At 37.4% G+C, this 19,729-nt stretch overlaps 1 protein-coding gene across 1 annotated transcript in view; it reads left to right on the forward strand.

The window, feature by feature from the left end:
* Window positions 1-19,729, forward strand: part of JMY (junction mediating and regulatory protein, p53 cofactor) — a 142,760-nt gene that overhangs the window by 51,710 nt on the left and 71,321 nt on the right. Inside the window, exon 2 of the mRNA XM_007943455.2 lies at window positions 7,314-7,487. Coding sequence (XP_007941646.1) covers window positions 7,314-7,487 — 174 coding nt within the window. The remainder of the gene's footprint in view (window positions 1-7,313; window positions 7,488-19,729) is intronic.

Raw genomic sequence — 19,729 nt, forward strand, 5'->3', positions numbered from 1 at the left:
CCCAACCTTCCTTCTGAGGAGTGGCTGGTGGGTTTGAACCGCCAGCCGTCTGGTTAGCAGGCAAGTGTTTTAGCCACTATGCTACCAATCACTATGGAAATAGATTGCCCAGCCTTCTTTTCGAGGAATGGCTGGTGGGTTTTAACTATTAGCCTTCTGGTTAGCAGTCAAATGCCTTAGGCACTACACCACCAGAGCTCCTAAAGTGACATGGGTCAATGCATTTTTCTTTTCTTCTTTTTTTTTTGCAGTATTCCTCCCCCTCCCCTCCCCTCCCAACCCTGGTAACCATAAAGAAAGTTTCTTTCCATATATAAACATGTCCTTGACTTTTCACAATAATGAACTAATACTGTATTTGTCCAGTGATTGACTTACTTCACTTAGCATAATGTCCTCCAAGTTCATCCATGTTATGCATGTTTTGAAGATTCTGCATTATTCTTTAGTGTGGCATGGTATCCCATTGTGTGCATATACCACTTTGGTTATCCATTCTTCTGTTGGCGAGCGCATAGGTTGTTGCTATCTTTTTGCAATTGTAAATAGTGCTGCGATGAACATGGGTGTGCATATACCTGTTCTTGTCCTAGTCTCACTTCTTTAGGATATATACCTAGTGATGGGGTTTCTGGGTCAAATGGTATTTCTGATTACAGCTTTTTAAGGAATTGCCATGCTGATTTCCACAGTGGTTGTATCATTTGACAGTCCTACCAGCAGTGTATGAGAGTCCCAGTTGCTCCCCATCCTCACTAGCATTTGTTATTTTCTGTCTTGTTGAACTTTGCTGGGGCAAGATGACATCTCGTTGTTTTGATTTGGATCTTTGATGTCTAAAGATTGTGAGCATTTCTTCATGTATTTGCTAGCTGCCTAAATATTCTCTTTGGTGCAGTGTCTATTAATGTCTTCTGCCCATTTTTTAATTGAATTGTTAATCGTTTTGTTGTTGAGGTGTTGGAGTTTTCTATAGATTTTAGAGTTAAGTCCCTTGTCAGATGTGTCGTTGCTGGATATTTTTTTCCCCAGTCTGTAGGTTCTCTTTTTACTCTTTTAGAGAAGTCTTTTAAAACATATAAAATTTATTTTTAGAAGGTCCCATTCATCTAGATTATTTTCAGCTATTTATGCATTTTGGGTTATGCTTGACAGTCTATTTATACCATAAGTTTGTTGTTGTTGTTATGTGCCGTCGAGTCAGCCCTGACTCATAGCGACCCCTCCTTGGGTTTCCGAGGCAGTATCACTACGGAAGTAGGATTGCCCAACCTTCCTTCCGAGGAGTGGCTGGTGGGTTTGAACCGCCAGCCTTCTGGTTAGCAGTCAAGTGCCTTAGCCACTATGCTACCAGAGCTCCCATACCATAAGTTAGGGCACCTAAATTTGCCCCTATTTTTTTCTTGAGGAACTTTATAGTTTTAGGCTTCACATTTAAATCTTTGATCTATCTGGAGTTAGTTTTTGTATATGGTGTGAGGTACAGATCTTGTTTTATTTTCTGCAAATGGATATCTAGTTTTGCCAGCACCATTTGTTAAAGAGACCACCTCTTGCCCATTTAATGGATTTCAGCCCTTTGTCAAAAATCAGCTGACCACAGGTCGATGGATCTATTTCTGGTTTCTCAGTTCTGTTCCACTGGTCTATATGTCTGTCATTGTACCAATATCAGGCTGTTTTGACTACTGTGGCTGTATAGTAGTAGGTTTTGAGATCCCAGAGTGTGAGGCCTCCTACTCTGTTGTTCTTCTTCAATAGTGCTTTGCTTATCGAAGTCTCTTTCCTTTCCATATAAAATCAGTGATTGGATTTTCCATATTCTTAAAGAATGCTGATGGGATCTAGATGGAGATTGCTTTGAATATATAGATTGCTTTGGGTAGAATTGACATTTTCACAATGTTCAATCTTCCTATCTATGAGTATGGTATATTCTTCCATTTATGTAGATCTCTTCTGGTTCCTTGAAGTAGTGTTCTGTAGTTTTCTTTGTACAGGTCTTTTGTGTTCCTAAAAAAAAAAAAACTCATTGCTGTCGAGTCTGATCTGACTCATAGTGACCCCTCTTTGGGTTTCCAAGGCAGTATCACTACGGAAGTACATTGGCCAACCTTCCTTCTGAGGAGTAACTGGTGGGTTTGAACCTCCAGCCTTCTGGTTAGCAGTCAGATGCCTTAGGCACTGCACTACCCAGAGCTCCCATAGTTCTTCATAATATACTGATACTACTCTTTTTATTTCTGTTGGTTCTGTTGTGGTATCACCCAATTCATTTCTTATTCATGTTTTTTGTATTCTCTCCCTCTTTTCCTCTGTTAAATTTGCCAGTGGTTTGTCAATTTTATTAATCTTTTCAAAGATCCAACTTCTAGTCTTGATTATTTCTATTGTCTTTTGTCTTTTTGTCTATTGTCTTTCTGTTTCCTATTTCATTTATTTCTTCTCAAATCTTTATTATTTTATTTCTTCTGGTGACTGTAGGCTTTTTTTGCTGCTCTTTTTCTAATTGTTGGAGATTTTCGGTTAAGGTGTGGATTTTGGCTCTCTCTTTTTTGATGTGTGCATTTATTGCTATAAATTGGCTTCTGATCACTGCTTTTGCTGTGTCCCAAAGATTTTGGTATGTTATGTTTTCATTCTTGTTTGATTCAAGGAATTTTTTATTTTATTCTTTATTTCTTCTATTACCCAGCATTTTTCAAGGAGGTTGTTTTTCAGTTTCCATGTGTTTGCTCTTTTTCTGTTCATCTTTCTATTGTTGATTTCTAATTTTACAGCATTGTGATCAGAGAAGATGCTTTGCAGGTTTTCAGTGTTTTTGAATTTATTGAGGCTTGCTTTGTGGCCTAACATAGGGTCTATCCTGGGCAGTGATCCATGTGCACTGGAAAAGAATGTATATTGTGCTGTTGTTTGGTGAAGTGCTCTGTACATGTTTATAAGGTCACATAGGTGGATTGTATTGTTTAATTCTTCTGTGTCTTTGTTGAGTTTCTATCCAGTTGTTCTATCTGTGATTGAAAGTGGTATATTAAAGTCTCCTACTATGACTGTGGAGTCATTTATTTCTCTTTTCAGTTCTGTTATAGTCTGGTTTATGTATTTTGGGGCTCTCTCATTGAGTGCATAGATATTTACTGTTATCATGTCATCTTGTTCAGTCAAGCCTTTATTCATTATGTAGTACCCTTCCTTGTCTCTTATGGTGGTTTTTGTCCTAAAGTCAATTTTATCAGAAATTAATATCGCCATTCCTGCTGTTTTATGATTGCCATTTGCTTGATACATCTTTTTCCAACCTTTGATTTTTAGTCCATTTTTGTCTTTGTCTCTGAGGTGTGTCTCTTATAGACAGCATAATGATGGGTTCTATTTTCTTATCCAGTGTGCAGTTCTCCGTCTCTTTGAGTGGTGCGTTTATTCCATTGACATTCAGTGTAATTATCAACAAGTATGAATTTGTTGCAGTCATTTTGTTGTGTTCTTTTTTATGGTGTTGCTGATTTCTTTGTTCTATGTAATTTTCTCTGTTGACCTCATTTTGTTTGTGAATTGTGTCATCACCTCCTTTTTAAACTTTCCTTAAAATACAATTTTCATAACCTTTATCACAGTTTATAATTTTTAAATGTATTTGTTAGGTTGTTAGGTGCTGTGTCGTTTTTGTTAGGTGCCATCAAGTTGGTTCCGATGCACAGTAATCTTATGTACAACAGAAAGGAACACTGCCTGGTCCTGTGCCATCCTCACAATCATTGCTATGATTGAGTTCATTGTTTCAGCCACTGTGTCAATCCTTTTCACTGAGGATCTTCCCCTGTTTTGCTGACCCTCTACTTTATGTACATGATAACCTCCAGGGAATGGTCCCTCCTGACAACATGACCAAAGTATGACAGGCAAAGCCTCACCATCCTCTCTTCTAAGGATCATTTGGCTAAACTTTTTAACAAATTTGTTTGTTCTTCTGGCAGTCCATGATATACTCAATATTCTTTGCAAATACCACTATTCAAAGGCATCATTTCTTTGGTTTACCCTATTCATTGTTTGGCTTTTGCATGTATATGAGGCAATAGAAAATAATAGATGTACCTTAGTCTTTCAGACTTTAAAAAAGTCTTTTGCAGCAGATTTGCCCAGTGCAATTTACCATTTTGTTTCTTGACTCCTGCTTTAATGGGCATTGATTGTGGATCCAAGTGAAATTAAATCCTTGACAGATTCAGTCTTTTCACCAGTTTTCATGATGTTGCTTATTGGTCAAGTTGTAAGGATTTTTGTTTTCTTTATGTTGCAGTATCATCCATACTGAATGTTATAGTCTTAGATCTTCATCAGTAAGTGATTCAATTTCTCTTCACTTTCAGCAAGCCAGGTTATGCCATCTGCATATCTCAGGTTGTTAATGAGACTCCTTCCAATCCTAGTGCCACATTCTTCTTCAGGTAATCTACTTTATCAGATTGAATAATATATATACAATATACAGATTGAATAAGTATGGTAAAAGGACATAACCCTGGCACATGCTTTTCCTGATTTTAAACCATGCAGTATTCCCTTGTTCTGTTCGAATAACTGCCTCTTAGTCTATTATAGGTTCTTCATAAGCACATGTAGATGTTCTGGAATTCCCATTGTTTGCAGTGTTAACCATAATTTGTTACGATTCACATGGTCAAATGCATCAGTGTCACTTGTGTCAATAAGACACAAGCATCTCTTTGATATTCAGCCAAGACCCATATGACATCAGCAATGATATCTCTCGTTCCACACCCTCTTCTGAATCCAGCTTGAATTTCTGGAAGTTCTCTATTATTACTGCAGCCATTTTTGAATTATTTTCAGCAAAATTTTACTTGCATGTGATATTAATGATACAGTTCAGTATTTTTCTCATTCCATTGGATCATCTTTCTTTGGAATGGCAGAAATATGAATCTGTTCCAGTCATTTGGCCAAGTAACTCTTCTTTCTAGTTTTTTGGCATAGATGAGTATGCAATTCCAGTGTTTTACATCTATTTATTGAAACATCTTAGTTGATATTTCATCATTTCCTTCAGCCCTCTTTTTCACCAATTCTTTTAGTGAAGCTTGGACTTCTTCCTTCAATACCATCAGTTCTTGATCACATGCTACCGTATAAAATAGTTGAATGACCAGTTCCTTTTAGTACAGTGACTGTGTATTCCTTTGACACTTCCTGTGACATTAAATGTTTTGTCCATAGACTCCTTCAACATTGCAATTTGAGGCTTGAATTTTTTTCTTCATTTTTTTCAGCTTGAGAAATGCAGAGGTTGTTCTTCCCTTTTGCTTTTTCTAACTCCAAATGTTTGTACATTTCATTATAATACTTTGTCTTCTTGAGCTGCCCCTTGAAATCATCTGTTCAGCTCTTTTACATCTTTATTGCTTCTGTTCACTTTAGTTACTCTACCTTCAAGAGCAAATTTAAATTTCAGAGTCTCTTTTTACATCCATTTTGGTATTTTGTTTCTTCATGTATAATGTTGATTTCATCCCATAACTCCTCTTGTCTTCTGTTACTGAAATAAGTTTTTTACACAGTTACAGTGTGTCAAATCTGTTTTTGAGATGATCTCTAAATTCAAGTGGGATATACTTAAGGTCATACTTTGGTTGTTATGGTCATGTTTCAGTTTTCTTCCGTTTCAGCTTGAACTTGCATGGTCTGTTCCACAGTCAGCCCCTCGCCTTGTTCTGACTCATGGTACTGAGTTCCTCCATCTTTTTCAACAGATATGGTCGATTCAAGTTTTTCCATCTGGAGAGGTCCAGGTGTATAGTCCATTTATGTTGTTGGAAAAAAAAGTATTGGTAATAAATAAATCCTTAGTCTTGGGGCAAAATTCTGTTATGTAATCTCCTGGGTCATTTCTATGACCAAGGCCATATTTTCCATACCAGTGCTTCATTTTCCAGCTTTTGCATTCCATTTACCAGTAATTATCAATTATTTTTATTGCATTTTTTATTCATTTCAGACTGCAAAAGTTGGTAAAATTCTAAAGTTTCTTCATCATTGGCTTCAGTGGTTGATGCATAAATTTGAATAATAGTTGTATTAACTGGTCATCTTTGTATATATATATATATGGATATTATCTTATCACTGACAGCATTGTACTTAATGATAGATCTTGAAACACTCTTTGACTATGAATATGATGTCATTCCTCTTTAGTTTGTTTTTCCTGGCATAGTAGAACATGTGATTGGCTGATTGAAAATGGCCAATACCAGTACATTTCAGCTCACTAATGTGTAGGATACCAGTCTTTATGCATCATTCTGTTTCATATTTTACAGTTTCCAATTTTCCTAGATTTATGCTCCATACATTCCATGTTTTGATTATTAATGGTTGTTTACAGATGTTTCTTCTCATTTTGAGTCATGCCACATCAGCATGATGGTCCCAAAAGCTTTACTTCATCCATGTCATTAAGGTTGATTCTATTTTTAGGAGGCAGCTCTTTCCCAGTTGTATTTTGAGTGTCTTCCAACCTGAGGGGCTCATCTTCTAGCACTATATCAGACAGTGTTTCACTGCTGTTCTTAATATTTTCAGTGGCCAGTTTTTGCAGAAGTATACGGCCGTGTATTGTTTCCTTCTCCATCTTAGTTTAGAAGCTTCACTGAAACCTGTCCACCATGGGTGACCCTGTTAGTATTTGAAATACCATGACATTGCTTCCAGCATTGCAGCAATGTGTGAGCCACCACAGTATGACAAACGGATAGATGAATGGTGGTAAGCTTATTTAGTTTCTGTTTACTCTCATAAGTACATATATGAGTATGAAGTAAATCAGTTTAAGAGAGCTGTATATGCTTCTTGTGTAAATGTGTTATACATAAGAATCACCTGGGGGTCTTGTTAAAGTATAGATTCAGATTCAGTATAACTGAGGGGAGAGGTGCAAATTCTCAGCAGGGGTTCCAACCAGAATGAATGAATTCAAAGACCTTCCCACCACCACCACCACCCCAACTGGATTTTGAAGGGTTAAGGCAGGTAGTTTAGAGCCCCTCTGATCCAGAGAACAGGTACGATATGGTAAAAATTTTTGAAAAGGATGAGTTAGGCAGTGACCTTGATTAGTGGTACCTGAGGCATGGCAGTGAGTGATAAAAAGCAATTGATGCTTTTAATTCCATCCTGGTTCTATGTGTCAGGGTTCCAAAATCCTGAGTTGTCTAGGAGGGAATTACAAAGCAAGTAATCTTCAGGGTAATTATATACTTTATTGATAATGAAGCTATCTTATTCCATAGCTCTTGGATAAGCACAAGAATACAGAGAGCATGGTGGAACTTCTGGAGTTGTATCAGATGGAGGATGAAGCCTACAGCAGCCTTGCAGAAGCCACAACTGAACTCTATCAGTATTTACTACAGCCATTCAGAGACATGAGAGAACTTGCCATGCTGCGAAGACAGCAAATCAAGGTATTATTATTTTTTAATAGTAGACTGCCTGTTTCATAATTCTCAGCCTAACTGGCTATGTGTGTCCCTTAACTAATGAATCAAGATGTAGAACAAGATGGATTTACCCTCAAGATTGACACTCTATTCCTTGTTAATACTTTTGAATAGCATTTGCTTGTCAGATAATTTTATATCATAAACTTGACATTTTGGTTAAAATGATGTTGTTTAAGTAAGAATTGTTAAGACACTGCAGTTTCCTTCAGTTTTTAGTAAATGAACTATAGATATTTATCCATTGACAATTAGAGGGCCAGGAATAAACTAGATGACATGGAGGCTCTATTTCTAGACTCTGCTGCCATGTTTAGCAAACAAAAATTATATAGCTCAGCAATGACAATCCAGAATCTATATGAATTTTTACTTTTATATTTTTGTATTGGATATTAACATTAGGAAATTGATTAAACCTTCTTGTCAGGCTGTGTATTGTCCACAAGCATCACTTATTTGCTCCTTTTTTTCCTAGGAAGCATGGTATAGGTGAGGAGGAAGAGATCATATACTTTAAAAATATGTCACTTTTCTTTTTTTCCTTTATAGTATAGATCTAATTTTACTGCATTTCTTTTTCTAAGATTTTGGTTTTCACATGTTCATCAATCATGACCACTCATTGTTTAGCTTTCTTGGAAACTTTCTAATAGTATATTTGTAGTAAATAGCAAGTAATTCTTTTCAGTCACCCTAAAAAGCAAACAGACAACAAACAAAAAAATCCAAACCCACTGCCATCACGTTGATTCTGACTCATAGCAACTCTATAGAACAGGGTGGAGCTGCTCCGTAGGGTTTCCAAGGCTGTAAATGTTTATGGATGCAGACTTGCCTCATCTTTCTCCGTGGAACAGCTGGTAGGTTCAAACTTCTGACCTTTTGGTTAGCAGCAAATGCCTTAACAATTGTGTCATCAGAGCTCCATAATAGGTTAGTAATAATAGCTGTCATTGCTGCCTTCATACAGTGTGTCAGATTGTGTAAAGTGGTACTTTTGTGTAAATTTGCTCAGTCTTCACAACAACCCTGTAAGTAAGTGTGTTTAACATCCTGCTTTATAAATAACTGGAATAATTTATTTGACTTGTTCATAGCTAGCTAGTAAGTGGTGGAACTGTACTGTATTCAAATTTAAGTCTTCCATTTAAAAAAAAATGTTCGTTTTCACTGCATTGTTGGCTACTAGTTATTTTTAAGTTAGAAAATCCATGCTTATTTTTTTAATTTTAGCAGTGTTCCCTCCTCTCCTCTTCTACCCCTGGTAACCAACAAAGAAAAGTTCCTTCCATATAGAAACCTTTCCTTGACTTTTTACAATAATGAACTAATATATTTGTCCTTCACAGAAATATTTTAGTTGTTAATAACATAATTATAGCCAACTAGCTTATAATTGAGGAACTCTGGTAACGCAGTGCTTAAGACACTTGACTGCCAACCAGAAGGCTGGTGGTTCAAACCCACCAGCCACTCCTCGGAAAGAAGATTGAGCAATCCACTTCCGTAGTGATACCACCTCAGAAACCCAGGGAGGGGTCGCTGTCTGACTCAACGCACATAACAACAACTTATAATTGGAGCAGTTGTTTCTAATGTGAACTGTACTTGTTTTACTAATTTACACTCACAGTATCAATGCAGATACCTTCCTGACAAACACCTCATTAATCTTTTTAGTTCTGCTTGGTGTTTTTTGTGTTACCAAAAGACAGAATTAGTACCTAAAACAGAGTGAGGTACATAGCCTGTTTCACCCTGACAGTAGGTATTGGTTATGATGTCCGCAGTGGACACTGATCTAGTCAGTCATCAGTGAAGGAAACTATGATGAAAGGTAGGAAAGGTAATTGAGTGTATACGTATGCCTGTTGTGCTATCAGGAGCTCTGGTAGCATAGTGCCTGAGGCACTTTACTGCTAACCAAAAGGCTGGTGGTTCAAACCCACCAGCCACTCCTCGGAAGGAAGATGGGGCAATCTACTTCCGTAGAGGTACCGCCTCAGAAACCCAAGGAGGGGTCACTATGAGTCAGGTCCAACTCGACAGCACATAACAACAACAACATCAACAATTGTGCTATCAATATTCAGACTTATTCTGGGGGTATATTATTTTCTTAAGTGAAGATAAGGATTTACACTGAACTAATGGTTGATTAGGAGCTCTGGTAGCATAGTGCCTAAGGCACTTGACTGCTAACCAGAAGGCTGGCGGTTCAAACCCATCAGCCACTCCTCGGAAGGAAGGTTGGGCAGTCCTACTTCCATAGTGATACTGCCTCGGAAACCCAAGGAGGGCTTGCTATGAGTCAGGGCTGACTTGACGGCATATAACAACAACAACAATGGTTGATTAAAGCATTTTTCTAAAGAAGTAGCTTACAAGCATTTTTATTAATCCCAGTTGCCAGTATATTCTGTGAAACCATGCCCCAGAAATGATGGACCTATGTGGAATCTAAGCTTGGCAGAACACTCTGGGGGGACTGATTTGGTTCTGTGGTTTTTCTTTTCCTGATGATTTTTTTGTTCCTTATGTCTTAACCATTTTTTTCTGAGAAGTGAACAGCATTAGACCTGTGAAATTTCTAACTGAACCCTTGGCAAGATATCAAGTTAAAGCTGTGCTTATAGAAATATTTATAGCTTATTAAATGCTTACATTAGAGAAGAAACAGACTAAAAATCAATTTTCTAAGCTTTTACTCTCAGAAGTTACAAAAACAAAGGGGAGCAAATTAAACCTAAAGTTCAGTAAGAGTTAAAAAAAGAAAACTTAGATGTGGAAGTCTGTGAAATAGGAAACAGACAAGGAGAGAGAAAAATTAATGAAACAAAATCCTGTTGTTTTCAAATAAAGAAATTTTAGAAACCTCTGGCTAAATTGATCAGGAAAAAAAGAGAGCCACATATTATCACTATCTGGAATGAAGGTACAGACATCACTACAGATGCTACAGCTATTGAAAGGTTAATAAAGGAATATGAACACCTTTGTGCAATAAATTCTACAACTTAGGTGAAATGGACATACTTATAAAAATACACATTATCAAGATAGATCAAAGGAGAGAGAAAATTTTTAGTAACTTTATATTTAATAACAAGATTGAATTTATAATTTAAAACCTTCTCAGAAATAAAACTTCAGGCTCAGATAACATCATTGTAAGATTCTGTCAAACATTTAAAGAAGAAATAATGCCAGTCCCACACAAATTCTTTCAGAAATTAGAGAATGGAACATTTCCCAACACTTTTTATGAGGCCAGCCTTATCCTAATACCAAAATCAAATGAAGACATTACACAGGAAAAATAAAACCACAGATTAATATCCTTCATTAATGTAGGTAGACACAGTAATCCTTAACAAAATGAAACCAAATGGAATCTATTAATCTATGAAAATGATAATGTATATTATGACTGAGTAGGGATTATCTCAGAAATGCAAGGTTGATTTAACATTTAAAAAGTAAATCAATGCTGCCTTCTAGTTTTTGTGTAGTCCGTACGGTCTTAAAAGCTTGCAGGCAGATATCCAAGGCACAACAGTTGGTTTCTATTTCCCTTTAGCAACAGGGGAAGGAGAGGCAGGCATAGGAGGAGGAAATGAAGTGTGTGCCTAATTGCTGCCATGAACAACTACACACCCTTTGCCATGAGACTAAGAACTGAATGGTGCACAGCTACCATTAGTCAACATTTTGATAAAATATTCTCTAGAAAAGAACCCTGATCAAAAGGAAGAAATGCAGAACAGAATTTCAAATTCTTATGGAATCTAGAATTTCTGGATCAAATACAGTATATTGTCAGGGAACTTCCAGAAATGCAAGCTGGATTCAGAAGAGGATGCGGAATGAGGGATATCAGTGCTGATATCATATGGCTCTTGGCTGAAAGCAAAGAATACCAGAAAGATGTTTGTGATAGTTGGAGCTGTGTGTCAACTTGGCTAGACCACAATTCTGAGTGGTTTAAGCAGTTGTGATGCTTCCAATACATTTATGGACATCCTGGGAGAAGAGACACTCGTCTGTGGACTGGGATCCTGTTGTGCTGCCTACAACTGTCTGTGAGCAAACAATCCACCATTCAGCCTGGAGATCTTGGATTCATCATTCATTGGAGTCAACAGCCAGTATACTGCCTGCCAGCCTTGAGCTCGTCAGCCCCTGCAGGTTGGGAAAAACCTCCAGCTTGACATTTGATCCAAGAACTTGGGCCTTGCCAGCTTCTGTAAGTGTGTGAGCCATTTTCCTAAGATAGATTTATCTTTCACTATATGTATGTATAAGCTTTACTGTTTTTGCTTGTCTAGAGAACCCAGTCTAACACAATGTTACTTGAGTTTTACTGACTGTGCAAAGGCATTCGATTGTGTGGATCATAACAAATTATGGATAACATTGAGAAGAATGGGAATTCCAGAACACTTAATTGTACTCATGAGGAACCTGTACACAGACAAAGAGGCTGTTGTTTGAACAGAACGAAGGGACACTGCATGGTTTAAAATCAAGAAAGGAGAGCATCAGGGTTGTGTCCTTTCACTATACTTATTCCATCTGTATGCTGAGCATATAATCTGAGAAGCTGAACTATATGAAGAAGAACATGGCATCTAGATTGGAGGAAGACTCATTAACAACTTGTGAGACGCAGGCAACACAACTTTACTTGCTGAAAGTGAGGATGACTTAAAGCACGTACTGATGAAGATTGAAGACTATAGTCTGCGGTATGGATTACACTTCAATACAAAGAAAACAAAAATCCTCACAACTGGACCAATAAGCTGCGTCACAATAAATGGAGAAGAGATTGAAGTTGTCAGAGACTTCATATTACTTGCTTCTACAATCAACACCAATGGACACAACAGTCAAAACATAAGACAACATATTGCATTGGGTAAATCTGCTGCAAAAACCCTCTTTCAAGGGCTGAAGAGCAAAGATGTCTCCTTGAAGACTAAGGTGCACCTAACCTAAATTATGGTATTTTCAGCCACCTCATACACATATGAGAGCTGGACAGTGAATAAGGAAGACCGAAGAAGTATTAATGCTTTTGAGTTGTGTTGTTGGCAAAAAAGAATCAACAAATTGATGGCTAAAAGAATCAACAAATCTCTCCCTGAAGAAGTGCAGCTGGAGTGCTCCTTGGACGCGAGACTGGCCAGACTTCATCTCACCTGCTTTGGTCATGTTGTAAGAAAAGGCCATTCCCTAGAGAAAAAGTCATCATGCTTGGTAAAGTGGAGGGTCAGCAAAAAGGGGGAAGGCCCTCAACAAAAGATGAATGACACAGTGGCTGCAGCAGTGGGCTCAGGTATCGCAAGGATTGTGAGGATGGCTCATGACTGGGCAGTGTTTTGTTTTGTTGTACGTAGGGTCACTATGATTTGGAGCCAGCTTGACAGCACCTAACAATAACAAAATTTAAACAAAATATGTGAAAGTCCTTTATACCTGGAAATGATGAAACTTTTCTGAAAGAAGTAAAAGGACTCCTCAGTAAATGGAGAGATATGTTGAGAAATTGGAAGACTCAATAATGTTTAGGTATTAGTTCTAACTTAATTGAGCTACAGACTCAAATTCCAAGAAGGCTTTTTTTTTTTTTTTTTTTGAGAAATTTTCATGCCAATTCTAAAATATATGGGAAGGCAAAAGACATAGAACAGCCAAAACAAGTTTTAAAAAGAAGACTGATTTCTGAACTGACTAAAAAGCTAGAAAAGTCTAGACATTGTAGTCTTGACATGAGTATGGATAGGTAAATCAGTAGAACACTAGAGAATCCAGAAATAGGTCCAATGGGTCAATGAACTTTGATTCTTAACTTCTTAAAACACACACAGAAAATTAATTTAAAATATATCATAGAAATATAAGTTAAAATTATAAAATTTCTATGAGAAAATTTTTGTGGTCTTTAGAAAGGCAAAGTTTTTCTGGATAGGGCACAGAAAGCTTGACCCATCAACTAAAAAAGAAAAAGAAATTGATAAATTGAACTTAAATACCAGGAGCTCTGGTGGTGCAATGTCTAAGGCATTTGACTGCTAACCAGAAGGTTGGTAGTTCAAACCCAGCAGCTGCTCCACAGAAGGAAAATGGGGCAATCTACTTCTTAAAGATTTTTATTGCCTTGGAAATCCAGAGGGTGTCTCTATGAGTTGGAATCAACTCGAAGGTAGTGGGCACTGGGCAGTGGGTACCAGGCTAGTGCTTATGCCTTTATAATTGTTAGCATCCTGAATCATCATACTAACCTAGTATTATTGGTGGTTTCCAGTAAGTGGCATGACTGGCTTTGAAATACATGTGTTTGACTGCAGAGCCTGCTTTTTCAGTTACAACACAGGGTGTGAGTCATTCTGTCTGACTTGGTTCTGAGGATACATAGGAGAAAAGGCCAGGTGAAGTTTGACCTTTATTCTTTAGTGTCTTTACAAAGAACTTAATGGCCAGTGGTTTCATTAACCTAGGTATTAAAGTGTGATAGGAAAAAAAGTCAACTTACACCCCAAATGTATAGTGTATCAAAACATTCATTTTTATATTAATGTTAATATTTAATATTAATATAATAATATATAATGGCCCCGACTCATAGCGACCCCTCCTTGGGTTTCCGAGGCAGTATCACTACGGAAGTAGGATTGCCCAACCTTCCTTCCGAGGAGTGGCTAGTGGGTTTGAACCGCCAGCCTTCTGGTTAGCAGTCAAGTGCCTTAGGCACTATGCTACCAGAGCTCCATATATAATGTTATTTAGTGTTAAATATATTTTAATATGGTCTTAATTTTTACATTGATATAAGTGGAAATTAATAAAGACTTTTCATTGTTAATGATTTAAAAAAAAAAAAAAAAAAATCTCTTCCTTTTACCAATAAGCATTAAGCAGCTCCTTGCTACTTATCATTATTTTAGGTCTAGAAGTCTTTCTGAGATAAACACTCCTTTGGAGCGCTTTTAGACTATTCTATATATTGCTTTCAAAATGTGATTCTCTGACTAGTAAGTAACATTAGTATTATCTGGGACCTTGTGAGAAATAAAGGAGCTCTGGTGGCATAGTGCCTAAGGCATTTGACTGCTAAGCAGAAGGTTAGTGGTTCAAACCCACCAGCCACTCCATGGAAGGAATACTGGGCAATCTACTTCCATAAAGATTCACCACCTTGGAAATCCAAAGGGAGTCACTATGAGTTGGAAGCGACTAGATGACAGTGAGTTTGGTTTGGTTTTTGGTTTTGTTAGATATGGATTCTTATGCCTCACCTTAGATCTCTTCTGCAGAAACTCTGGGCAAGGGACTAAGAAGTCCTTTAACAAGCCTTCCAGGTGATTATCATGCATATTTAAGTTTGAGAACCACTTGTCTAATATAAAAAAAAAAAATTCAGGTGGCTAGTGGTTAAGATATTTGGCTGCTAACCAGAAGGTTAGCAGTTCAAACCCACTAGCTGCTCCATGGGAGGAAGATGAGGCAATATACTTCAGTAAAGATTTATAGCCTTGGAAACCCAGTGGGGGTCACTATGGGACTTGATGGCAGTGGGTTTGGTTTTTTTTGTTTAGTCTAATAAGAGTTGAAACAGCTAAGAAGTGTAGCATACTGAACTCCAAGTAACAACTTGTCTGGATTTCAGTTTTCTCCAGAGCTTTGAACCAGTTCATTCTCACTCCAGATGTACTGAATCAGAATCTTAGGTAGATATAAGAATCACCTGGGGATCTTGTTAAGCTGTAGATAGTGATTTCAGTATGTATGGGGTGGAAATTTTCATTGAGGGATCAAACCAGAATGAACTGGTTTGAAGCCCTGGTGCTTTTATACAGAATCCAGTTTTTACTGTATGCTATAGCGTGTATACTGTAAACTGTATAGTGACACCACTATAAATTACTTATCTCTTACCTGAGCTATTTTTTTCCCTTTGTTTCTTTGCCTTTAAATTTCTCTCACTGTCTTAAAAATGCATCATTTCACACTCTTGTTTGAGATATAAGAAGCTCCCAGTGAATACTGTTTTGAATATAAAATGAACAAATAGCTGCTGAATATAATCACATCATTCTCTTACACCTTCAGGACCTGGAAATTTGCCTTAAGGATACCACTACATCAATATATTAATAAATTTATCTTGGCATTTCTTTTAACAAAGAATCTCTGAGTCTTACATTTATTTACTACACTGACAATAGACAAAGGTGATCTGGTGGCACAGTGACTAAGGCATCTGGCTGCTAACCAAAAGGTCAGGGGTTCAAATGCACCAGCCACTCTGTGGGAGAACGATGAGACAGTCTACTTCTGTATAGACTTACAGACTGGAAACCCTATGGAGCAGTTCTACTCTAACCTAAAAAGGGGTCGCTATGAGTCAGAATCAACTCAGTGGCACTGGGTTGGGTTTTAAAACAATAGGCAGGAATAATATTAAGTTTCTCATGTTAAACCCAATATCCAAGCAAGTGATGTAATTTATAGTAAATAATTCCATGCCAAGAAGTTTGTATTTATAAACTAGTTTCACTATCCTAGCTACTACTATAACTGACACGCACTTTTTTCCATGTTAAGAACAGGCACTGTTTTCTTTCTAGCCCTGAAATTGAAAACAGAGGTGTCATTGTTTTTAGCACATGATTCAGCTGACCAAAGCGGTATGTCTTCAAAATTGCCAAGTTAGGAAAAGAACTCAGTATCCCAGTTAATGTCTTAGGTACAATAAATTGTAAATAAATTATTTAGCAATCAGCTCCAACATTATAGCTACTAAATTTCAGAAGTCAGTTAAAAAAAAAGAATTTAAAAAGACTACAGAGCATCTTGTGTTCTGTGTATTTCAGTATGTATGTATGTATGAAAGTAAAGGTATTTATCCAACAGCAGTTTATAGGTTACTTTCATATTAACACTGGACATCTTCACTTTCTGTCTTCAAAAAGCCACAATGCAAGTTTTCTTGTTTTCATTTTTCTCTCTTTTTCTGCTGATATGTAAAGGGTACATAGTATTTAACCATGCAATTAAAAAAATATTTCTGTCTTAATGTTCTGAGTTAAGATTTTTGAACTTTGAACACTGCTATGTTCAGTTTATTAAATTTCTATTCCACTTGTATTTGGGTCTGATCAGAAAATTAAACTAGTTATTGAAACAAGGATATTTTTCATGTACAGTATAGTTAACTAGGTATAAAAGTGTTAACTAGATAACTGAAAATGCAAGGAGGTAATTCTAAGGTATTTCAGAGGTAGCAACTGCCAAAAACAATTAGCACTCCCAGGACTAGGAGAACAGAGGGAAAAGTTTGGAATTACTAAAACTTAAGCTTTGAGGAGGGGCCCTATGGAAGAGAAACTCAGGCTTGTGAGGAGGGGACAGTACTCAGCTGATGCTAGTGCTGAGCTTAATGGAGGGACCCAGATCTCTGGCAAGTTGGTGCCATGTATCTGAGGAAGGCCAGTTCTGCAAGTGTTGAAAACTCCAGACTGGATTCTGTTACTGCCGCAGGAAAGAACTGTTAATGCTGGGGTGAAAAAGCGAATCTGAGAATGGTGTTCACAGAAACAGCAGACAGACCAGAAATTCAAGGATTACAGATAGGGAGATAGGAGCTTCTCCACTGCTCCAACCCTACAGCCTTTTCCAACATCCCCACAGATGAAAAGACCTGGCAATCTGCTCCCATAAAGATTACAGCCATGAAAACCCCATGGGGCAGTTTTGCTCTGTCCTTAGGGTTGTTAAGAGTTGGCATTGACTCAGTGGCATATGACAACAACATAGATAAATGTGGTTTTCAGAATCCCAGTCCTGGTGTCACAAGGAAGAGTACAAATAGGGAATTTGGGAATTTGGGCTGAGAGATAAGAATTTACCATACATCTTCAGACTTTCCAAGTTAGGGTAAAAAACCCAAAATTTAGTAACTTAGATTAAGATATTAGATACAATAAACTCTATACAAGTTCTTTCACAGTTGGATGCATGTTAAAGCTACTGAGTTTGAGGAGTCAGTTAAACAGTTTTAAAAAAGCATACTGGGCATGTTCAGTATATTTGAGGATAAATATATTAATACAGTGGCAAAATACAACTTATCTTCAAGTAGTTGTCAAAGGTCTTAGATTTTCTTTTCAGAAAGCCATAATGCAAATATTCTCGCTCTTGTTTTTCTTACCTTTCCATTGATAAACCAAAAACCAGACCCACTGTCATCAGGTGGATTACAACTCATAGCAACTGTACAGGACACATTAGAACTACCCCATAGAGTTTCCAAGGCTGTAAATGTTTTCAGAAACAGACTGCCTTTTCTGTCTGCCATGGTACACCTGGTGGGTTCAAACTGCCAACCTTTTGGTTAGCAGCCAAATGATTTAACCACTATGCCACCAGAGCTCCTTTTCCATTGATAAAGGGATATGATTATGCCAGTGAAAAGGATGTCTATCATAATGTCCCAGGTAAGAGTTTTAAATTGTGACTATAGCATTCAGTTTATTAAATTTCTATTCCATGTTTTTGACATGTTTGCCAAAAATGAAATGAAACGCATAAAGATTGATGTCCTAGGCATTAGTGAGCTGAAATGGACTGGTTTTGGACATTTTGAATCAGACAACCATATGATCTACCATGCCAGAAAAGACAAATTGAAGAGGAATGGTGTGGCATTCATCATCACAAAGGATGTTTCAAGATCTGTCCTGAAGTACAGTGCTGTCAATGATAGGATAATATCCATATGCCTACAAGGAAGATCTGTTAATACTACTTCGAATTTACACACCACCCACCCACGCCAAAGATGAGGAAATTGAAGATTTTTATCAACTTCTGCAGGCTGAAATTGACCAAACATGCAATGAAGATGTGTTGCTTATCACTGGTGATTGGAATGCAAAAGTTGGAAACAAAGAAGTATCACCGGTAGTTAAAAAATTTGGCCTTGGTGACAGAAATAACGCTGGAGATCGCTTGATAGAATTTTGCAAGCCGAACAACTTATTCATTGCAAATACCTTTTTTCAACAACACAAATGATGGCTGTACCTGTGGACTTCACCACATGGAATACACAGGAATCAGATTGACTACATCTGTGGTAAGAGGCAATGGGAAAAAAAAGCTCAATATCTTCAGCCAGAACAGGCCAGGAGCTGATTGTGGAACAGACCATCAACTGCTCATATGCAAGTTCAACTTGAAGACAATTCAAACAAGTCCACGAGAGCCAAAATATGACCTTGAATATAGCCCTCCTGAATTTAGAGACCATCTAAGGAATAGATTCGGTGCATTAAACACCAGTGAACGAAAACCAGAGGAATTGTGGGATGACATCAAGACCATCATCATCCATGAAGAAAGCAAGAGGTCATTAAAAATATGAGAAAGAAAAGACCAAAATGGATGTCAGAAGAGACTGTGAAACTTGCCCTTGAACAGAGAGTAGCTAAAGCAAATGGAAGAAATCGACAAGATAAAAGAACTGAACCAACTGAAGATTTCAAAGAGCATCTTGAGAAGACATAGCCAATTACTATAATGAAATGTGCAGAGACTTGAAGTTAGAAAACCAAAAGAGGAGAACACACTCTGCATTTCTCAAGCTGAAAGAACTGAGGGAAACACTCAAGCCTCAAGTTGCAATATTGAAAGATTTTATGGGCAAAATATTGAATGATTCAGGAAACATCAAAAGAATATGGAAAGGGTACATAGAGTCATTGTACCAAAAGGAACTGGTCAATCTTCATCCATTTCAGGAGGTGGCATATGATCTAGCACCCAGTGGTATTGAAGGAGGAAGTCAAAGCTGCACTGAAGGAACTGGCAAAGAACAAGGCTCCAGGAATTGATGGAATACCCATTGAGATATTTAAACAGATGGATGCCCCACTGGAGGTACTCACTCGGTTATGCCAAGAGATTTGGAAGACAGCTACCTGGCAACTGACGGGAAGAGGTCCATATTTGTACCCATTCCAAAGAAAGGTGATCCCACAGAATGTGGAAATTATTGAACGATATCATTAATATCGCACGCAAATAAGATCTTTCTGAAGATAATTCAAAACAGTTGCAGCAGTATATTGACAGAGAACTTTCAGAGGTGCAAGCTGGATTCAGAAGAGGATGTGGAACAAGGGATATCATAGCTG

Source organism: Orycteropus afer, unplaced genomic scaffold, assembly GCF_000298275.1.
Source record: "Orycteropus afer afer isolate SDZICR_OR568_19922 unplaced genomic scaffold, OryAfe1.0 scaffold00107, whole genome shotgun sequence".
Classification (NCBI taxonomy): domain Eukaryota; kingdom Metazoa; phylum Chordata; class Mammalia; order Tubulidentata; family Orycteropodidae; genus Orycteropus; species Orycteropus afer.